This window comes from Echeneis naucrates, chromosome 12 (assembly GCF_900963305.1).
Source record: "Echeneis naucrates chromosome 12, fEcheNa1.1, whole genome shotgun sequence".
In the NCBI taxonomy this organism is placed as follows: Eukaryota; Metazoa; Chordata; class Actinopteri; order Carangiformes; family Echeneidae; genus Echeneis; species Echeneis naucrates.
Genome location: NC_042522.1, coordinates 16,959,981 through 16,981,054, shown reverse-complemented (window position 1 = coordinate 16,981,054; position 21,074 = coordinate 16,959,981). Strand labels below are relative to the sequence as shown.

General features: G+C 42.3%; 1 protein-coding gene across 1 annotated transcript in view; it reads left to right on the top strand.

Moving 5' to 3' along the window:
- unc5da (unc-5 netrin receptor Da) overlaps positions 1-21,074 on the top strand; it is a 148,522-nt gene that overhangs the window by 112,459 nt on the left and 14,989 nt on the right. Inside the window, exons 5-12 of the mRNA XM_029516453.1 lie at positions 8,728-8,902; positions 9,996-10,163; positions 11,820-11,984; positions 12,317-12,349; positions 14,651-14,836; positions 16,994-17,143; positions 17,607-17,825; positions 18,713-18,797. Coding sequence (XP_029372313.1) covers positions 8,728-8,902; positions 9,996-10,163; positions 11,820-11,984; positions 12,317-12,349; positions 14,651-14,836; positions 16,994-17,143; positions 17,607-17,825; positions 18,713-18,797 — 1,181 coding nt within the window. The remainder of the gene's footprint in view (positions 1-8,727; positions 8,903-9,995; positions 10,164-11,819; positions 11,985-12,316; positions 12,350-14,650; positions 14,837-16,993; positions 17,144-17,606; positions 17,826-18,712; positions 18,798-21,074) is intronic.

Here is a 21,074-nt window from a genome sequence, read left to right as displayed (position 1 = left end):
TTTTTCAGAGATGACAATAAACGCTCAGTTGACGACATGCAAACGGAATGACTTCCAACTTTGCATGCTGTTTTAAGACGTAAATGCTGTGCAGCCGACTTTACAGCTTGAAATCCCCTTATGTCGCTACTCTGCTCGTGTTCTCAGAGGCAACAGTAACAGCGAGGGGAGGAAAGAACTTTATCCGTGCCTCGCTGTAACTAAGCCACCCGGGAGTTTACCGGGCTGCTGTGTAGGATGTTAATGAAAATCAAAGAATGCCATATTATCTGTCCCAGCAGTGATAGAGGCAATAATCTGCGCACATTGTAAGCCAGACCACAGAGAACGTATCATAGTAAAAGAGCTTAAGCCTGCTTCAGTTTATTGACGACAAGAGTTGAGATGGCCAAAGCCCCTCAGTTGTCTGCACTTTTTATAAACAGAGAAAGCAGTTTAAAACATGCTTTGTATTCATTATAATGTTGATATGACATTATTACATTGCTGATTAGAGGAAAAAAACATGCATGTATAAAATGACAGAAATGCTGCAGATCCACAGGAGATCGTGGACTGCATTCATAATGAGAATTAAAAAAAAAAAAAAAAGAATCTCTCATTCTTCAGGGGGATATAAAGGATCATAAGGACTTATCAGGTCACAGATACAGTATGAACATGAGCCTGACCATGCAAGGTTAAAAAAAAAAACAATAAAATCTTTAAATCCATTGGAAAACTGACGTGTAACCTGTAAAGGGCACCAAAGATTTGTGTGGTGAAATCACTTTGTTTGTTGTATGCATGAGATCAATAAACTATCTGAGCATAGAAAGACTGCTCAGAGTACACAGCAGCAGCTTCATTAGATACGGCTCCCGGACTACTATATGACGGAGTTTTAATAATGCATGTGCCTCGGCCGCGAACTCTTTTCGAGAATGACCTCCAGTCTGAAGTCTGAACATTTTGCTGGACGTCCACATTTTACTTTCAGCTCAGCACAGGACACGTCTAACCTGTTGGACTGAGTTTTTTTCAGACAGACTGATTAAGACATCACCGTCCTCCGTGTCAAAGCCTGAACTGAGATCAAGGGGAATTACAATGGAGCAGCTGAATCAGCAGGAACTGGCAAAGCGTCGAAGGGCAGAGTGGAATTTTTGGAATGTGAAATTGTTGCTCATAAAAGAGAAGAAAAGAAATCAGCTGCACGGAGGCTGTGGAGGAAATCTTGGACAAAAATGGCGGTTTTTAGACAGGAAACTGTCTGACACTTCTATTGACAAACAAATCATGTGTTACAAATCAAATGAAGCATGATGGTGGATCTATTTGGCGTAGCCTCCCACTTAGATTTGAGGGGTATTTGCCCAATCCCAGGCAGTGATTGCTTCATCCAGCTGTGGAAAAGCTTTTATTTTAAAACTGAGCCGTCAATTGTCCGGCCTTCGTAAAAAGCAAATACTGGCTGCGTGGTGCCAGTGAAGGGAAGACTGTGCCTGGCTTTCTCAGGCTAAAAGTTTATTGTTGGAGCGAATAAAAGGTCCCCCCATCAGTTAAAGGAATAAAAGAAACTGCTTTACAATCATTAGCTCCCCATTAACTGGCCAAGTATTCTTTACTGTGTGTAATTAATCATCAAGCCTCTCATCCAAAGTCATTTGAAGTGCTTAAAATGTAATTATTCAGTGATAAACATAACATTTCCAGAGATGGTGCTGAGATAAACCAAGGACACGACAAGGGTTTAGCCACCCCCGCCTCCAGAATATGCTGCTGTCAGATTTGGAGGGCTCATTTGTTTAATGTGATTTCATGAAAGTCAACGTTGCATTGAGAAAAGGCCATACGTGGCTTTGGGAAGGCAGAGGGTACAGGCTGGAGGGGTGGGTGAGAGGAGGAGGGTTCGCTTTGTTAATGAAACTCAACCTTAATTGAATCAGATGGAACAAAACCTACTGCAATGCTTTGTAATCGTCTTCATGTTGCTTTCACTTCCTATTTAAATGATTGTAAATGTAGGTCATTACATTTGCTTTCAAAATAATTGAGTGTTCAGGCCTGATGTGGGGAGGAATCGGGATGACTCGAGGTGGCTAACTTTAAGAAATCTTTCCGTAAACGAACACACGGTCCTCCAGGCCTGTCAGCTCTCTGATCTGAACATCTTCAACCAGCTTGAAGCTATCAGGAAAATGAAACTGTGCTGCATGGTACATAGCTCCCCTGCTGACCATTTCATTCTGCTATCCATATATCATCACTTCATTTTATTTTCGCTCTCTCCTCTGGCTGCAAGTAAACTCCGGCCAAACAAGTCAGAAGTTGCATGGAAAACTTTGGAAGACAATGAAGAGGACTGATTTTAGTGAGCTGCTGTTGATTGGTAAACACCACGACCTTCACAGCGCACAACCTCGCCACCAGCAGACTGCCCCCGCAGGCCTAATCGGCTGGGTTAGGTGTGGTGTAGTTCACCACCGGTTGCTGCTATCTAAGTGGAACAAATTTACCAATTAAGCAAATCCGTTTCCTGCCCTCCCCAGGCGCTGGCTTATCAGGCTCATTTGAGTCTGTCCTGTCTCTGCCTTCTCATCAGCATGTGCATCTCTCTATCGCTCTCCCCCAAAAGGGACACTCGAGGACCAAGACAGAATGCAAATGACACTCTGGCTTCACACACTTCCTGCAGCAAACACTGGAAAAAGACTAAAGGAGGGGCAGAGTGAAAGAGATTAATCAAAGCAGAAACATGAGACAGAAAGACCGACCACAGCACAAGACGATTATTTTAATTTATGGCGGTGTAGAAATTTGCTGAGATAAAAACGAAAGCGCACCAGAAGGAGGTTCAAATGGGTTCTGCTCTACAGAGAGGAACTGCGTGGTCAGTTTCACTGAAGAAGAAACTGGCCTAATGAAGTTATACCTCTTTACAGCTGATGTCTCCATATATTTGTTCATTTCTTTTATGCATCAATTATTTCCTCTTTTAAAAATAAAGAATGCACACACATTTATTAAACAAATAAAGCAATAGACATCCGTTCAGTTCAAATACAGGCACACGTCAAACAGCACTGTATGAGACATCAGCATCCCAGACAGCAAAGCAAGCGGTGGAATGATCCTTAGTGAAAGGCGGATCGATACCTCGGTGACTGATACTTAAACAGTCAAACACAGCTCACTTGGTATAAATACTGTGTAAAAAGAAACAATTAGATTTGAAAAAGTTTCCTCGTTGTAGTTATAGTTTCCAGGCTCAGCTAAGAAGGACCCAGTTGAAGCAAATATCCCAGAAATCCAAATCAGAGCCGCCCTCCTTCAGTCTGCTTTCATTTGGGATCGGTCCAAGTATATCTGGAAAAATTGCCTTATTCCTCTGTATTTTGTGTGTCTTTTTTCGGTTTGTTTAGAATACATAGATTTAAATTATGAAACAGCGAGGTTGTTTGCTTCAGGGTCTTGTAATGTTTGTTTTTGAAGGAAAGTTTTATTGCTACACCGCCATTCAGCATTAAAAGCTGTCGCCGTCACAGACTTGGCCAAAGTCCAAAGTTTCCTCTGAACAAAGTTACTTCTTCAGTGACTTGGTATCAGAAAGTGATGAAACGCACCAACCGGGTGGTGGCTGGCTGTCGGCTCGAGGAAATGTGTTGATAGAAAATAAAACCACTGGAGACGGCTCTGTGCAGGTAAAGGAATTAAGTTTGATGCTTTGTTCTACACTTGGCTGCTGTTTACTGTAACTGTCTCTGTAGAGGCAGCCAAACTTACAAAAGCTCCTTTACAGAAATTACCATAGCTACTAATTTAAAGACACATTAGAATATAATATTATATTATTTACACAATTATGAACATGCATAATTTCTGTTAGTATACACAATTAGTTTGTTTGTTTGTTAGTTTTTTTATAAATCAAAATTCTTTAATATGACCACACGTCTTCAGCAGTGTGTCATAATTGCGGTTATCTGTGTGAAAGCAAAGTGTTTTTGACAAATGGTGAAGCAATGTTAACAGTTATCCAATCCCACTGCACCAGAGTGGAGTTTTCTGCTACAGATGAGTGCCAATACCGACTTTATTATGCAGATCTGGCGCCATGACATGAGTGATCCACATAAAATTAAATAAAGGTCAAATTATCATTGTCACTGTCCATTAAAAAAATGTCTTTCCGCTGTAAATTACATTTTTCCCTTTCATGGCAAGCCACGGGTGCTTTCTTGGGTTACAGTAATCTGGCCTCATGTTTTCTAAAATAAAATAATCCCTGTGAGCTCCAGGCAGTGAGAAACACGAGGCATAGATGTGAGGAAATTAGGTGTTGGGAAACACTGGATCAATGCAGAGCTTCACATCTAAAAGCATGACGAAGGAATAAAAGCTGGATTCTTGGTTTCTTCTTATTAGACTAAACTATGTAGGCTGGGTAAGAATCCCATATATACTTTAACCCACATACTTGAGTAAGTTGCTTGAGGTTGAAATGATCAAGCCGTTTTCATTATTAACCACGAGCTCATCCCCTACTCTCATATCTACATATACAGTATCACACTGGTGCAGCAGATGTGAATCAATATTTCATCAGGGCTTGGAACGAGGTTTACAGTGAGATATAAAAAGAACAACAGACGAGGCAGGCTTGTGACAGAGCACCGAGGTGTCAAAGCACCTCATCCAGCTCCATTTCCTCCTGCAGTTTCTAGTAGTACCTACCATTTATGAAGTAGATCCAGGGCAAAATCTGAAACAAAAACTTTATGGCCCACCCCTGAAAATCAGTTGCTCTCATATATCCTCATTTCGTCAGACGCTCAAGTTAAATGCTGCTCGGAGCCGGTTGAATGGTCAGGTCACAAGCTTCTTTATTTACATGGAACCAATTCCTCCCAGAATCCATGTCCAGGAAATCTCCTTTATTTTCACGACTGCCTCTCTATGGTCCAAGTCATAGTAACAGGAATAGGTCAGAACCTAATCTATGGCTGGACCCGGGAAGGATGTTGATGAGAACTCTTGTGGAATCGCTGCAAGCAATTATTTTAAATGCAAAGTAGTTAAAGCCTGCTGGAAAGGATATTAAATGACATTGTGGTGTGGTGCTTTCATTCTGCCTGGTGTCAGCCCGTGTCAGCCTTTCATTTGTTTGCTTCTCTCCCACTCACATATACAGTATTTTAAAACAGCTGTTCTCATTTAGATCTTTTCCTGTTTCTGTTGTCAGAGGAAAAGTGTGACGGGGAGATTTAGAAAACACTGCAGATTCAGCTAAATGTTGCCCAACAGTCACCTCCAAGCTATTTAGTGGGTAATATTGGCAACTCACTTATAGATTAGGCGCTAAAGCTTGTCCAAAACACCTCTTAATGGCAAAACAAATCATTTTGAAAGAGCTCTGTCCAATGGGAACCCTTCATCACTTAGTCACACAGCATTCAGTACCTTCATGAGCCGCAGACATTCACTTTTCCAAAGCTGACCTTGCTGTTTTAGTCCATCCAAAAGTTTCTGAAAAGCTCATTCTCCTTGAAAAAGAAAAACACATAAGCCCCGATGACCCTGATTCCAAACATAAGATTTTAAATCGGCTTTTTTCTTTTAATGTTTAATTTATTAGCTGGTGTAGAGCCTTTCATGTGCAGTATATTATAACATCATTCAGTTCCCTCTCAATAAAAACTATAATGGCAGTTTTAATGTTCACTTTTTCTTTGGACCTTGTCACGTAGCTGTTGATTCAGCTCAAGGACAAAAAGGCATCAAGCCATGCATTAATTGTATTGTATCATATTATATTGCAAGATTTCCCTGTTACTATGTCCACTTTATTTATCTAGTACACACACAAGTCTATGAATAACACAAATTTAATGCATAGAGGAGTTGTGGTAAATTGCAAATGAAAAAACTACTCCTATGCCTTGCTTCAATGATTAATGTAAATTTGCTGATGAACAGTAGTTGCGAATTTATCTACCTCATTATTTTTCCACTCGCTCTGCTACGACAGAAATCTGATTCGTCATTGTAACACAAAGTAACCCTTCTCAGAGTTTTTGCCTTAGGCGATGAATGAATTTTTCCTTTGCATTTCCCGAGGTGACATATTATCAACTGTCAACTGTTGAAATATATTTCATTTAAATGACACAACGGTAAAATCTTACGTGTCCAATTCAATTTTGCCACTGCTCTATAAATATGCATCCCATCTGAGTATGTGTCAAGAGAGAGCAAAGGGTTGAGGGGTTAACTTTCAATTCGGTGAGTTTCACTCCATCACACTTGCTTAGAGCCACCTGCAGGAAAATACTTTTGATTTTTAGTCACTTTTAGATTATTTATTTATTATGTATTTAGTAATTCGATACCCCATGACTTACTGATCATAGTTTTTTTAGTTATAAATCTCTAAAATGTAGATCTTAAGAGACTACGTAATTAACGTGACATTTCTTCACATACACGCAACGCAGGCAGTTAACTAAAAATAGCCAGCATTTTATTTAGAATGGCAATATAGAATTAAATCAGTAAGACGAGAGCTGCAGCAGCTTATGAATCTCCCATTAAATATGATGTGTTGCTTTTGTAACACTGCACAACGTGTCGAGCGGCTCAGAGAGTCAGCTCTCAGTTCATTATCAGAGAAGCATCTAAAGGCTACAGCTCTTCGTGACATTTGAGACACCTCTGAGGTGGAAACCTTTTCAAACACCACAAATAAAAAACAGATTATTTGAGATGTGACCCTGGTTGGAACAACGTGGCTTGTCTCTGCCATTGTTTCACAAAGAGAGAAGAGAGGAGGTGACGAAGCACAAACCTCTTACTTGTCAAGGTTAATTCCCTGCTTCACAGATAGTGCTGTAGATAAAGCTGCAGTTGGGAGGAGAAGGTAAACTTTGTAAAATGCTTACTTTTCAGACCCTTCGTTGAGAGAAACATGCAGATAACCTTTAAAATGCATAAAGCAGAAGTAGTAAGATAAAACAAGGTTAGACTTTCTATGACTGAAGTAAAGATTGCCATTATTTTTTTTTTACTCTGTGTGAAATTCAAACTGGCTGCTGCCACAATTGATTAAATTGATGTTATCATTTGTGGAGGACATAATGCGGCATGGACAGGAAGAAGGGCTGATTAGACATTGAAGGTGTGAAATATCGAGAGGCAAAAAAAAGAAGGATGAGTGCAGCCCACTAGCGTGCTTGGCTGGTTTGCCTTGAAAGCTGTGCAGCCAAATGATGAAAAAAAGTGAAATTAAAGGCACATGATGAAAGACTTCTGGAGCCATCAAAAGGAGTAAAAAAATGTAAAAAAAAAATGCTTGTGACAACGTGACTCGTGATTTATTGATTTCCCCGCTCAATTTTTTCACCCAGGGTGCTTCGAAAGAGCAAAGCAATCTCTGAGTTTGTTGGCTGTTGTTACAATCCCTCGGCAAATGGACACTCTACACAAACACACACACACACACACACACACACTCCAGAGTCCAACCTCATGCACAAACATATGGAGCTCCCAGTGGGGCGGAGTTTTTAATCCTCAAATACACTGCCATAAATCAAACCCCACTCCCTCATGCCCCGGCTCGTCTCTCTCAATGAAAAGCTCAAGCCAGTGGCACATTAATAGCAATTTACAGGGCCAGTCATGCGAGGAGAGGAGCATCAACAGAGCATCCTTTATTTTGTAATTCCTTATTACTTTCACTCCCTAAATGGCCACTGAATCGGTAACAGCGAAGGATGTGACCTACCTACTGCATCACTCCCCCCAAGTGGATGTCAATCATGTTGTACTTTTCCCTACAAACCCCTAATCTTGCAATGAAAACAAGCTCCTCCGTTAACCTTGGTAAACATAGTAATACTGACGGGTCCCATTTGTGCGTGTTTGTGGCTTGGACAAAATAATAGAAAGCCTCTGTGCACAGAGGTAAATGGTAAAACGGCTTCCACTCCAGTGCTTTATTCTTAGAAACCACTCAAAGTGGCTCACACATGCCACATTCATACATTAGAGCCCCAACACCAGACACCAACGACTGAGGCTGACAAATGAAGCCAACGTGGAAGTGCCAAAAACTGCAACTCTGCAATGGACGCTTGAGACCGGATCCAAAGGAACATCAATTGCCAGCCTAGCAGAAAAAAAGAAGGGGGAAAAAAAATAAACCGTTTTGGTCTCTACAGCACATCCAGTTTTAATAAAGGCTTTAAGTCAGACCTGCGTCCACCTTTATTCTTCTGTCACCTCTTGGTTTGTAATGTTAGAAGGTTCTGACTTTTCACCTCTCTGTGTGCCGTGTGCATAATCTCGCTGCACCTGTGTGGGTTCCCTCCAGCATCTCCAGCTTCCTCCCACGGTCCAAAGACCGTCACATTAGGTTAATTGGTGCCTGTAAAGAAGTGCCTCTAGGTGTTAATGTGAGTGTGAGCGGTTGCTTGTCTCGATATATTGACTTCACCGCCCCCCGTGACCCTATAAGAATAAACGGTATGGGTAGTGGACCCAACCATGGACAGCCATCTGGAGCAATTTGTGGTTTGCTGGAGTTGGGAATCCAACCGCCGTCCTTCTGATGAGTGGGAGCGACCTGCTCTATCTCCTGAGCCATGACACCGAGTTCGGCTTTCATCTTCAAGCATATTTATGTCTTCTTGCAAAGCATTAGCCTGCACGGAGAGCCGCTCATGTGTGCACTCTGCTGGTTTTCAGGTGGAATGGCTGAAAAACGAGGAGCCTCTAAGCTCAGATGGCATCATGGACACAAGAGGCGACCACAATCTCATCATCTCAGAAGCTCGTCTTTCCGATTCAGGCAACTACACCTGCGTCGCCAGCAACATCGTGGCCAAAAGACGCAGCGCCACAGCCACTGTGGTGGTCTACGGTATGATGCTCTTTGTTTGCTTTTTCAAAATTTCGTAAAGAAAAATGCATGTTTAGAGTCTGTCTTAGCCAAGGATACATGACAGAGAAATGCTTTGACTTTGCTGTACAAATGATCAAAACAATGTCAAGCTGCTTTCCTGCCTGCATCAGAATATCAGCTTTCGCTACAGAAGCGAGCTGTCAAACAGGCACCTCAAGTGAATTCCCCAAAGTCATTAATATAAAAAGCTCTGCTCAACCACAGCATGTGGCCCTTCTCTTTTTTTACACTCCAGAGTCTAATGAGCAGGTAATGGCCAAATGGTCTCTCAGGCGTAAAAATGAGGAGACACGGGCACAATATTTACAATATTTACAATAGCTCTGTTATTAATGACAGAAAGTCAGTGATGTGAGCTGTCACAACTCCCCCTGCCTTTTATCTGCCAGTGCTAAACACTTTGTGTAGAGTGCTTTCTATTGCTACAGGCCAGCAGACACTGTTTCCAGTGTTTTTCGAGCCCTGCAGCGAGCTCCACTGAGACGATGCAAAATAAGGGAAATTATAATGTCATCCAGGCACTGCCTCCCCTCGCACTACAGGAACATCATGTTAATTGAAAGGTTTCGGCACCTTTCATCCTGTTATTGTTATTTTGATTCCAGGAAGGACATTTAGCCTTCAAACAAATACATCTGATTCTATCTGACAGCCCTTTACTGAGGCCCATCAATCATTCATTTCCATAATGGTAATGAAGTCTGTGACGGGCTGACTATTCCCAATGGCCTCAGACAGATGTACATTGGAGGAATACTAGTATTTCTTCCTTCTCTGTGACAGCAGATGAGCTGATTAGTCAATCATCCCACATCATTTCAGGCAACAAATCACAGGAGGAACTTCATGGAAGAGAAGACGTCATTGATCATTTTATAAAAGACACCTCTGTGCCCCCCCCTCTCACCCCCCCTCACCGATTAGACATTCATTGTCAGCTCTGATCGATCTCCTGTGATGCAAACGCTCAGAGACAGAAAAATATGCATCATGTCAAAGAATGTAGAGGCAGTCTTTACCATCCAGGTTTCACCTCTCGTCCTTCACACAGTGAATGGAGGGTGGTCATCGTGGACTGACTGGTCCCCCTGCAACGTGCGCTGCGGTCGTGGCGTGCAGAAACGCTCTCGCACTTGCACCAATCCGGCTCCTCTCAACGGGGGAGCCTTTTGCGAGGGAATGTCTGTACAGAAAAGTACCTGCAACACGCTGTGCCCAGGTGAGTGCAAGGACACAGTGTTCATGCTGCCGGCGTTCGTGCATAAGCTTTAAAGTTTGCTGCAGTGTTGCTTCACAGGCTCCAATTAATGGTGCCATGAAAAGCAGCAGACAGTTGAAGGTTCACATCTGATTTTAAAAATGACTTCGGTGATACATTCACAGGAGCATGTGGGTTAAATATATGTCCATATATTGCTGTTAGTTTAAAACTTAACAATTTAATTTAGAATAATTGACTCTGTGCATATTTAGTTTCCTTGGAAAGGAGAAGGTCACATCTGTTTGTAATTGTGTGATCACATTTAATACCATGCCTGTAAAACAGAAAGAAAAGTGTATAGTTACTGGTTTTGCATATTGGAACTATTTCTTTGTCAAACTTCCCGCTTGTGACTCCAGGCTAACTTCTTCTTCCTGCTTCCTGTCTTCATGCTAAGCTAAGTTACCCACCTGCTGACTCCAGCTTCACATTTCAAGATAGATGCAGGAGTTGTATCAATCCTCTGCAAATGAACGCTTTCTTCAAAATGTTAAGCCTTTCCTGCTGTCAGGAGGCAGCAGGTGAAATTTGAGTGACAGCGCGTCCTTGAACACATCAGCTTGAAAAGCATTTTCTCAACCCACATGTGTACTATAAGGAAATAATAGCTTGAATGTACTGTAGCAATATCGTGCCTGTGATTCTCTCTGGCTCAAAAATAGCTGAAATTAATACAAAGTGGTGACTGCCTTAAAGGCAGTAAACAAGCCTAAAAGCCTTCAGGTACACTTTTTAGTTAGCTTTAGTCGCCTTTGAACCAATAACTTTTCACAACGAATTCATCATGTGTTATTGCTGCAGACAGAGACGATGGTTTAAATCTGTGATCGAAAGCTATAGCAGCAGCAAAAGCTGTGAATGAGGAGAAAACATATGGAAAATCAGGAGAACCTGAGAGAAAGGGGCAAACAACAGAAGTTTAGCTTGGGAGAGGAAGAGCTGAGCAGCAGTTCCAGCTATCAAGACTGCCGTGTAATCTGCTCTGCCCAAGTGTTTTTTCTAGACAAGCCTAAATTTATGATTTCAACCACGGCACCAATATAAAAGAAAATGCTCATCAGGTTTAAGAGAAAAAAAAAAGTTATCAGGGGCAGGCAGTGCACTTCTCCAAACATTATCTCCTCGTTGCCAAATGCCTACTTCTGAAGGATTCTTTCTCTGCATCTGAGTTTTCAACATAAACAGGGTGCATTTGCGTTTAGATTAGCAGGAAGAAGGGAACTTTAGAGCGTTTGGAGGTGGAAAGGAGACTTGATGGAGTGTGGCATAAACAGAGTGTCTTTATGCTCCCAGTCAGCACGGCAGCACAGTATTTTGGCTCCCTGAGGAAGGAAATGTTTTTGGAAAGTTATAAGTGCAGCCACGAACAGAACAATTTTTCCTTTTTTAATTAAGTCACTAGAAACTATTAAATGAACCAAGTTAGTCTTAATGTTTGAATGTTTTGAAGAAAAGTGAGCATTTTCTGCCACATCATTGATCTTTTGTACTTTTCGGTGTGTGTGCTCATGTACAGTATACGCACGTTCCCTCCTCCTCATAAAGTGAGGAAATAATAGCTCCCGAAAATCTGTGTATCCTCAAACGTTCGCTCTCCTGTGTCTGATCTGTCAGTCGATGGCGGCTGGGGCGGCTGGAGCGAGTGGTCGCTGTGCAGCTCGGACTGTGAGAGGCAGCGCAGCAGAGAGTGCACGGCTCCGGAGCCCAAACATGGAGGACGGCTGTGTGACGGGGTGGCGTTGGCGACGGACAACTGCACCGGTGGCCTCTGCACACAGAGTGGGTGACATTGCCACCTCTCTCCAGAATAAGAAAGGATAAAAGCAGTTTTCCTTCATGACTGCCAGTCCCACTGTTCAAGGGCTGCGTCGTTATAGATCTACTGTTCATAATTTTTGGCAGTGTGGGCTTAGATCATGATCGTCATTATAATCACGCTCATTACCAACACCCTCATTCATCTTCATTATTCATCCACTCCACTCCACATAGCACACAGAGCGCACAGGCATGGATGCATACACAAGTAGTAATTAAATAAACAGCACTTGTACTATCCAAAAAAGGTCATGGAGAAACTGTCAAGGTCTGATGTTTCTCTGTCTTTGCAGATCGAAAGTTGCTACACGATGCTAAGCCACAGGGTGAGTTTCTGCTCGGCTTCCATTTCTTTTTCTTTTTTTGATTATTTCATAAGATATCTGTTTATGTAGTGAATAAAGAAAGACTGGAGGCTGCCTCCTGTTCTCAGATAAAACCAGCGATATCTTAGCCTGTCATCATCACCATATGAGAAAGTTGTTGTTTTAGCCATAGCACACCTTCTAACACGGGGATGGAGCCAACTTGATACTTTTATCTAGACGTCTGACACATTGGCACCTTATCAGCAGTCAGCGGGTTTTTTCCAGCATGGCGAAGTGGCAGCACATTAGAGAAAAGTCATTTTATTCTGAAGAGAACAATATGTAGATTTTATTGGTTTGCAAATTGCCTTGATATAACAAGCACAAATCACTCTGACAGGTGTGGTTTTGTAAAATAAAAAAAAAAAAAAAAAACACCCTACATAACTCTTTAAGAATGCAGCTGTGCTCAAAATAGACAGTTATTTCAGATATTGGTGTCCAAACATATATTATGTATGAATAATGAGCAGAAAAATACAATATGTCAGCTCAATGCTAGAATGCAGTTTGGCAGATAAGGGAAGAGATGAATTTCAGTTAAAAGCATCCAATTTCCAGGCTGAGTGTGAATTCTGTCATTCAGCAGACATGTCTGACTGCCGTGCGTGGTCATGCTTCCTGTGAAACACATCAGGCAGAAGGTAGTGATGGTTAGTGAGCGTGTCCTCCACATTTGGCATCCATTCCCACTCGGACGTACCGACGTGCTACACGTTGGATCATGTCACTTTCACTCCATTGCGCAGTGTTGATGGTCTTTAACAGTCATCGAAATGATTACTCCCAATTACCCCTTTACTGTTAAAATACGTTTTGTGTGTCATACAGTGTTGTGTTGATAGTTGAGCTGTTGCGATTACCTTGGCCTCAAGAATTCCTGATATTTTGTTATTAACAATGTTCTCACCGTATCTGTTTATTGTGCGTTTTGTCTATTTTTTGAAGAACAAATTACACTCAAATATGAGTCTGTAAACATAAATGCCCAACAAAAAGAATCACTTTCACAGTCTATAGGAATATTTTGAATATACTCCTGCTTGATACAACAGTACCAAGTGCTTTTGATGATCAGCAGCTATTTTGGTGTTTTACTTTGTTTTTAATTGTCAAAATGTAAAGAACTTAAACTAAAACTAGCTAGGAATGATGATGTCACTGGCCAGACCACATCGTTTATACCTTTGCCATCTCGCTTGGATCTAGAAATCCATCTGAAATGACAACATTTGGCATCCAAATCAGGCCAGACTTGATATTTTCCACTAAACTGATCATCTGTCCCCAATTTATCATAGCCTCTGTTTTACCTCAGTTTTAATCTACTTTAAATTCCCACTTATAGTATTATTTTTGACAAATCTGATGCGGTATTTCAGGAAAAGCAGCCGTTTCTTTAATGCTGCATATTCATTGCTTCATGTATAATTTGTGTGCAGAGTAATGGGCCGTTTATGTGTTGATTACTGCTGCGTAGTTTGCACAGTGAAAAATCAATTTGATAGCTACTACGCTGCTGGCACATGCTCTTCTTACTGGTCCTTTAACGCAGTGTGTATTTTTGTTTGTCAGAAACTGGAGAAAGAATCCAGCCAGGCTGCCAAAACTTCCCGAGCCCTCAATTAACCCGCTACTGTAGCTCTTAATGCCGCTTTGCATATTTTGTCAGTTTCTCCTAATTTGAGCTTCAGGTTAGAGGATTTCGCAGCATGTCCTGTTTCAGCACAGATCTCATTATCTTTCGAGAACAAGCTAGCAGCCCCTTTATTTCCCACTAACACTTTTTCTTCGCGGAGCTGGACTCTGCAGTACTGGTGGGACCAGATAGAGCATAATCATTGCCGATGAGCTAATTTAATGAATTGGTTTTGTCACATTATCCCAGTGGAAAGCAGAGTACCTCCAACACCACAGCCAAGCAGTCTTTGAAATGACAGTCAGGTGCTGGGTTGATTATAATCGTTTTCCTTCCGAGGTTCCTCATTAGTAGCTTTAACACTTTACGATAGAACAATGAAGCTGTGCATCAGGAGGCACAGCAGATATGGAATAAAAAACAAAAAAGGCACTAAAATAGTTTAAAACCAAGGTAGGCCTGCCTGCTTTCATAACTTTAACTCAGCTGACGTTCTTCAGGAACACAGATCTAATGTTGGAAGGAAAAGCTTCCTAATTAAGCCAAGGATCGTGACAAAAAAATAAATCACAAAAAATGTGCTTCTCTCCCTCTCTCTCTCTGGCATTTAACTTTCCAAGGTGTGGAGAGCAGCAGCGACGTGGCCTTGTACTCTGGTCTTGCCGCGGGGGTGGTGACAGTGGTGCTGCTGATCGTCGCTGTTACTCTTTATCGGAGGAGCCAGAGTGAGTACGGCGTTGATGTCATCGACTCGTCCGCCCTCACCGGGGGCTTCCAGTCCTTCAGCTTTAAGACCTCTCGCCAAGGTGAGCCAGTGACAGTGATTGTGCGTCCTTAACAAATCAGACACACAATCTGATACAGATTCCCACACACACCGGATCCAAAGTGGAAAACGACATAAAAGAAAGGACAAAAGGGGTTGCTGACGTTACTTCAGGATACCTAAAGTGACTGTCAGCTTCATCTGATGACATACAACACAAATAATGAATGGTGACAAAATCACTTACTGATCATTTATAATAATCAGATCCTGTATGCATTCAGAGTATATGCAGACTGCTGTGTGGATGATTTGCAGTAGTCTGGCGTCAGCTTTGATGATTTAATCAATTGATTCAAAAATGCACGCTGTTTAATTCATGCATAATTGCACCGATCACACCCCATAAATTAGAGAGTGAAGTTGACATGCATCTGTCATTCCTGCTGCTCCATGACAGCTACAGGTACTTCTCAACTATTTTGATTGCCAATGTCCAATTAATTTTTTTTTTATGTGCAGCTGTATTCATATCAGATGAGAAACAATAAGAGGTGCGATATGTTTGAGTTTTGTTTTTTTTTTTTGTGGTCTGGTTTTGCCTCTTAACCATCTAAAGATATGTATGTATATGTTTTTTTGTTTTTTTTTTGCAAAAAAAACATTCTCTGTACTTGACTTTGGAATAACAGCCTGTTAAAGAGCAATTAAAAACAAGCACCTAAGCACCACCTTCACACAAATGGGTTCATCTGGATTCTAAAGATGACCAAAGGGAAACACTAATGTGCTGCATACAAGGCATCAGAGGTTTCATTTGCCAAAAAAAAAAAAAAAAGAGTGTAAGTGTCTTTGCTGGAATCCTCCCGAACAAAAGAAGGAGTGAGGCTTGAATGAAGGAAGCAGAGCTGAAATAGGTGTTATCCTACAGTAAAGTTGTAACCCTTACACACTCCATGAGGGAGGAAGCCTCAAGGTATAATATGCACTTATTCTACCTTATTTTAATTCACATACCGTAAATGTCCTCACATATTAATGTAACTGTATGTAATTTGAACATCACACCATGCCAGCAAACCGTGCAGTTTTGTATCTGTGTGTATTTATGAATAATGCATGGATTTATTTGTATTGTGATATAGCTATATCAATTATTAAAATGCTTTAGGGGCCAGAATGACTGCTTTTTCAGTTTGTTGACTTGAGCCTCCCGGAGATGCTGTAGTGCACTAAAAGTCCAATAACATGGGGTAAGAAGCTAAATCTATAGAGCACAACATGTATTTATTGCTTTATTGCAAACATGGGTTTACCCTGAGCAATAAATGCTCACTGGAAACGTATGGCAGGAACCGGCATTTGTGTAGGAAACTAATTCACAATCCAGGCCTCGTCTGTTATTACCAAGACCTTCTTCACTGGCGCTGCAACTTAGGAGGTGTATCAGTCTGTGGCATTATTGGCCGTGTTGGTGCATACAACAACACTTCAGTGAATTATTCATGATTCCAAAATTAAAAAAAAATGGAATTTATTAGTGTTTTATCTTTTTTTGTTGTTGTTGATGTTGTTGCTGTTGTTTTTTGTTTTGTTTTTTTTTTTACCTACCCTCCTGAATGCCGCTTTGCTGGTCCTTAGTCTCCAAACACTTGAACACCAAGGCTCAGAAGTGGGGGTGTTAAATGCCAAGGATTGAGGCATATTTTTACAAGCACGGCATTATGGGTCACCACAGCAACGGCTCTCGGCGGGGTGTAATAAAGTTAATTTTGATAACACAGCAGGAGGCAGGAAAAGCTTTAATCGAGATCCAGGCTCCCCTTCATAGCAGGTGGGGGGGGTAAAACAGTCAAAACGTCTACCTGCTTGCCTGCAACCCCTTAAATTTTAATATGAAGGCAGAAGACTCTGTAAATATGCACATAATAAACCACATTCAAGCCTTATTTCCAAAGCCCAGTTATTTATTTGCCATTTTAGCCACTTAATTTTAACAGAGGCATTAGTAAACTAAGGATTCTGTGATTCTTGTTTCCATGGTAATGACATTATGTCAATAATGTCATTACCATGTAGGAAAAAACCAATTGCCATGACATACTCTTTGTTTTAATTGTTGTTGTTAGTGGCAGTTTAACTCTGAAGCTGTCTGATGACAATAACTGACAGCTTTTTCTCTCTGCCCGTCTTTCAGCGAACCCCCTGCTGATCAATTCATCCATGCAACCCGATCTGACCGTGTCGCGCACCTACACCAGCCCCATGTGCTTTCAAGACTCCATTGACAAGGAGCTGATGGCCGAGCACTCACTCCTTGACCCATTACCCGATCTCAAGGTCAAAGGTCAGAAAATAAACCCTTTGTGAAAGCATGTGTCGGTGGTGGTTGACTAACCTGGGAATGGGCTACAGAATTACAGTGCAGCTCTGCTGTTGCACTCAGAGGGATAATCCATCTTGCTTGAACCTGTTTTGTTTTTTTTTTTTTTTTTTGCAATCTCTGGGAAAGCTTTGATGCAAAAAAAAAAAGAATGGTCATGGCCTTGGTGGGCATGAAAAATAGGCCATCTGACAAGCACGCCCCCTCCTCTTTGTTACTGTTGCTGCACCTGTTTAAATGTTAGCATCCTCCCAGCTGATGATCTGTGGAGAAGAAAACGTTTTTGCAGGGCATTTCTTAGAATTAGTCAGTCCTAGTGACATGCATACAATAAGCAAAAAGTTTGTTTAAAGAAATTATATTTCCTGCATGATCAGAGTTTGTCTAACTGCAGCAAAGTTACACTTTGGCCTACTTGTGTTTGCAGGGGTGGCAGAAAGGGCAGAGTACCATGTCATGCCCCACCCTCAGACGTTTCCGAGGGGCCTGGCTCCAGACTACAGAGGAGTCGCAGTGGGGACAACGCTGGGCAGAAGAGGCAAAAACCTCTTCACTCCTCAAGTCTCTCTGACTCCCAGCAGACCTCATCACAAAGCAATTGCAGTCTTTGGTCATGCTGGAGGAAGGCTGGTTGTTCCAAACACAGGTCAGACCCAGTGCAGGGCAGGTTTGCATTCAAATCTGAAAACCCAGAAATGAAAAGAAAGATCTGTACTTTACCAAACTTTGAAAATACAGCAGAGATGATACAGAGTATCTGCACCTTGAAGCTGTTTGACCTTGTCAGCGTCGGTCTGCAGCGAAAATGTGAAAAAGCCAAGTAATAATATGAGATTGACCGAGTAACATTAAGCTGCATATATTATTAATACATATTAAGATGAATATATTATTTATTGAAGTGATGAAGTTAGACAGCATTGACATTTTTAACCATCCGGAAAACTCCAATCTACATTTCTCACAGGGTGGATAGTGTTTCTAATCACAGTAAATGAGTAATTTGGAGCGTTTCACATGATGAATTGATTAAAAAAAATAATAAAATAAATAAAATAAAAAAACGGAAATTGTCGATTTCACCGTTAACATTTTGAAACACATGCTGTACACTACGAAGAAAAGGATATCGAGGCTATGTAAAATAAAGCTATGATGCTCAGTCAGCCAGATTATTCCTGTAGCACCGTGTCGTGGCCTGCATTCATCATCCTGTCTACAGAGGGCCTTTATCTACTGCACCGTAGATTGGCAGTAATTGTTTATTATATAGAGTAATACTGCGTTTGTGTCTTTGAGTCAGTTGCCGCCACGTGCATGTGCGCGTGTGCACCAGGAGGCGCTTGCAGCACCGATTCACAAGACATTTTAAGACCTGCCTCTGCTTCTGCCGCCCTTTTCTGGGGCCGTCACCTCTCAGGCTGTCACCTTCAGTAAAGCGACCTGACAGCCGAGCAGGTGTGTGTGTGTGTCATGTGTGTGCATGTCTCGCTGTGTGCTGATCAGTTTTTTCGCACACCTCCCTCTCCGCAGGCATCAGTCTGTTGGTGCCTCATGGGGGGATCACAGAAGACACGACGTGGGAAATGTACATGATCATCAACCAGGAAGACAGCAGGTGAGGAGCCCCTCGCTGAGGTGCTGCAGTCTGCTTCACAGGCTGCCCTCTCTGTTTAAACCCGTCACCCCGCGTCTCTCCGCCCTTCTCCCTGCCACACCGTCTCCTCCTCCAGCTACGCAAAGTAAACACACACGGATATACCCCAACACTGAACACATGCTGTACGTGCAAACACATACACGTAGAAAGATTCCCACACAGCACGGGGTCCCTGCTCATCTTTCAGAAACTACAGGGGAGGACATGATGTGTCACAAATGTGAATCACGCAGCTGCAGACAGACAGCGTTCCTGTCTTTAAGCGAGTCTCTCTGCAGAGGAAGATGCACTCCCAGGCTGGTCTGTCTTGTATTGGTAGACATTGGTGACAATATCTCACTCCTCACTCCTCATGCCTGTTTGGAGTGGGTGAACTTAGTAGAGTCACAACGGTAGGTGGTATTGATTTGGATTTCTCGATGTAACGAGATGCGCTGTAAAGTTTAGGTGACTGTTACCTGCCAGCCAAGAGAGCCTATTTCTGTAACCTTGTCGTTGAGATTTTCACAAAGCTATTACTCAAGGAGAAAATGGAATGACAGATAAGATCCGTTTGAAAAGGAGTCTAATACCTTTGACTTCTTTGCAACAGAGTCTCACAAGCTGTGACAACCAGAAATCAGTTTTTGGACATGTTCTTGACTTTTAGGAGACAGTATCAACATGTCAGCGTGTCTGCTCCAGAGATATCGCACAGCTAACCGCCTGCGCTTCTCAGAGAAACTCAGTTTCGACATCTAAGTGAAAATCGAGTGACATTTAGAGCCATGTGAAATTCAGCTGTCATGTCACCTCACCTCCGCCCACCCATTAAGTTCCACAGTCATCTGGGTGAAGATGCAGATCAAAGGTTGCATATAGGTTGCAGCTTAAAGCTCAGTTAGTCGGTCAGTTGTGCACTCCCCTGGCCAGATCCCCCCCCCCCCCCCCGTTTCAGCCAAGCTGCTGCCCTCCAGGCTCCTGCTTTGCTCTGATAAGCCTGATGCTGTTTACTTCTCTGGCTGCTGGTTAAGAAGCTGCAGGAGCCGTGCACCGCTGAGCTGTCAGTCAAAGCCTATCTTGTGACAGCCGCAGCGTCCAGGGGAGAAATTGGATCTTTTCTTCCCATTCAAACCTCAGCCATCTACATAAGACGATGCTTTCCTCCACGAAGAATAGGAATCGATCAACTCTGGCTCAGTTTCAGGTGTTCACAAGAGCTTTCGTCCATCCTCTGGGCTTTACAAGGATGTTTTGTGTGTGATCGTTTTCCAGCTCGCCAGGGGTCAGCGGGGCAGCACAAGGACAGAGACCCAGCAAACGACAAAATATATCTAATATCTTGTGTCTCACAGGACTAAGGGAATGAGCCTTCAGTTTTGAGCATCATTTGCAGGTTGTTGGATTTTATTTCTTCTCACATCATTAACCGAGTTGGCCTCCTTTGCATTTAGTAATGTGCCTGATACCTGAACTGGCAGCACGGCGGCGTAGCGGTTAGCTCTGTCGCCCCCACAATAAGAAGGTCGCGGGCCTTTTTGTGCAGGGTTTGCATGTTCTCCCTGTGCCTGCGTGGTTTTCCTCCCACCGTCCAAAGACATGGTGTTTGAGTTAATTGGTGACTCTACATTGCCCGTAGGTCTGTGTGTTGTTGTTGGTCTCTGCGATGGACTGGCAAACTGTCCAGAGTAACCTTCAGCCAATGTGAGCTGGGATTGGCTCCAGCCATCCAGAAATGGATAAGCAGTTGAAAATGAATGAATAATACCTGAACTTTACCTTAATGCTCCTACTTTTCTGTGAATTTATCACCATCATCATCTTTTTCAAAACAACGTGACCCACTTAGAGGAAAAAAGATGACTGACAGACTTTGGAACGTACGGCCACAGTACACAGTACAGATAGATGTGGAGCAGGTCAGATCCAGCCCTCACTGCTCCTGAACATCACTTTCTCTTGAAATTATTGTTTCTTCTGGGTTCAAGAGACAAAGATGGCAAAGCTCAAATCGTAGCTTCAAAACGGTATTTCGTAAAAATCAGTTGGTAGCATCATGGTGAGATGCCACTTAGTGTAAACACAACAAAACGCAACCAATGTGCAAACAGTTGCCCCAGTGCCCATGAAAGTGTCCTAAGTCCAGGATTCACTCTCGGATGAGCGGTATGAAATAGCTCACCCTTCAGCAGCAAAATTTTCCCAAACTTTTTCTCCGGGTCACTGCAGTGCAGAAAACGTGCAGTGATGCTTTAA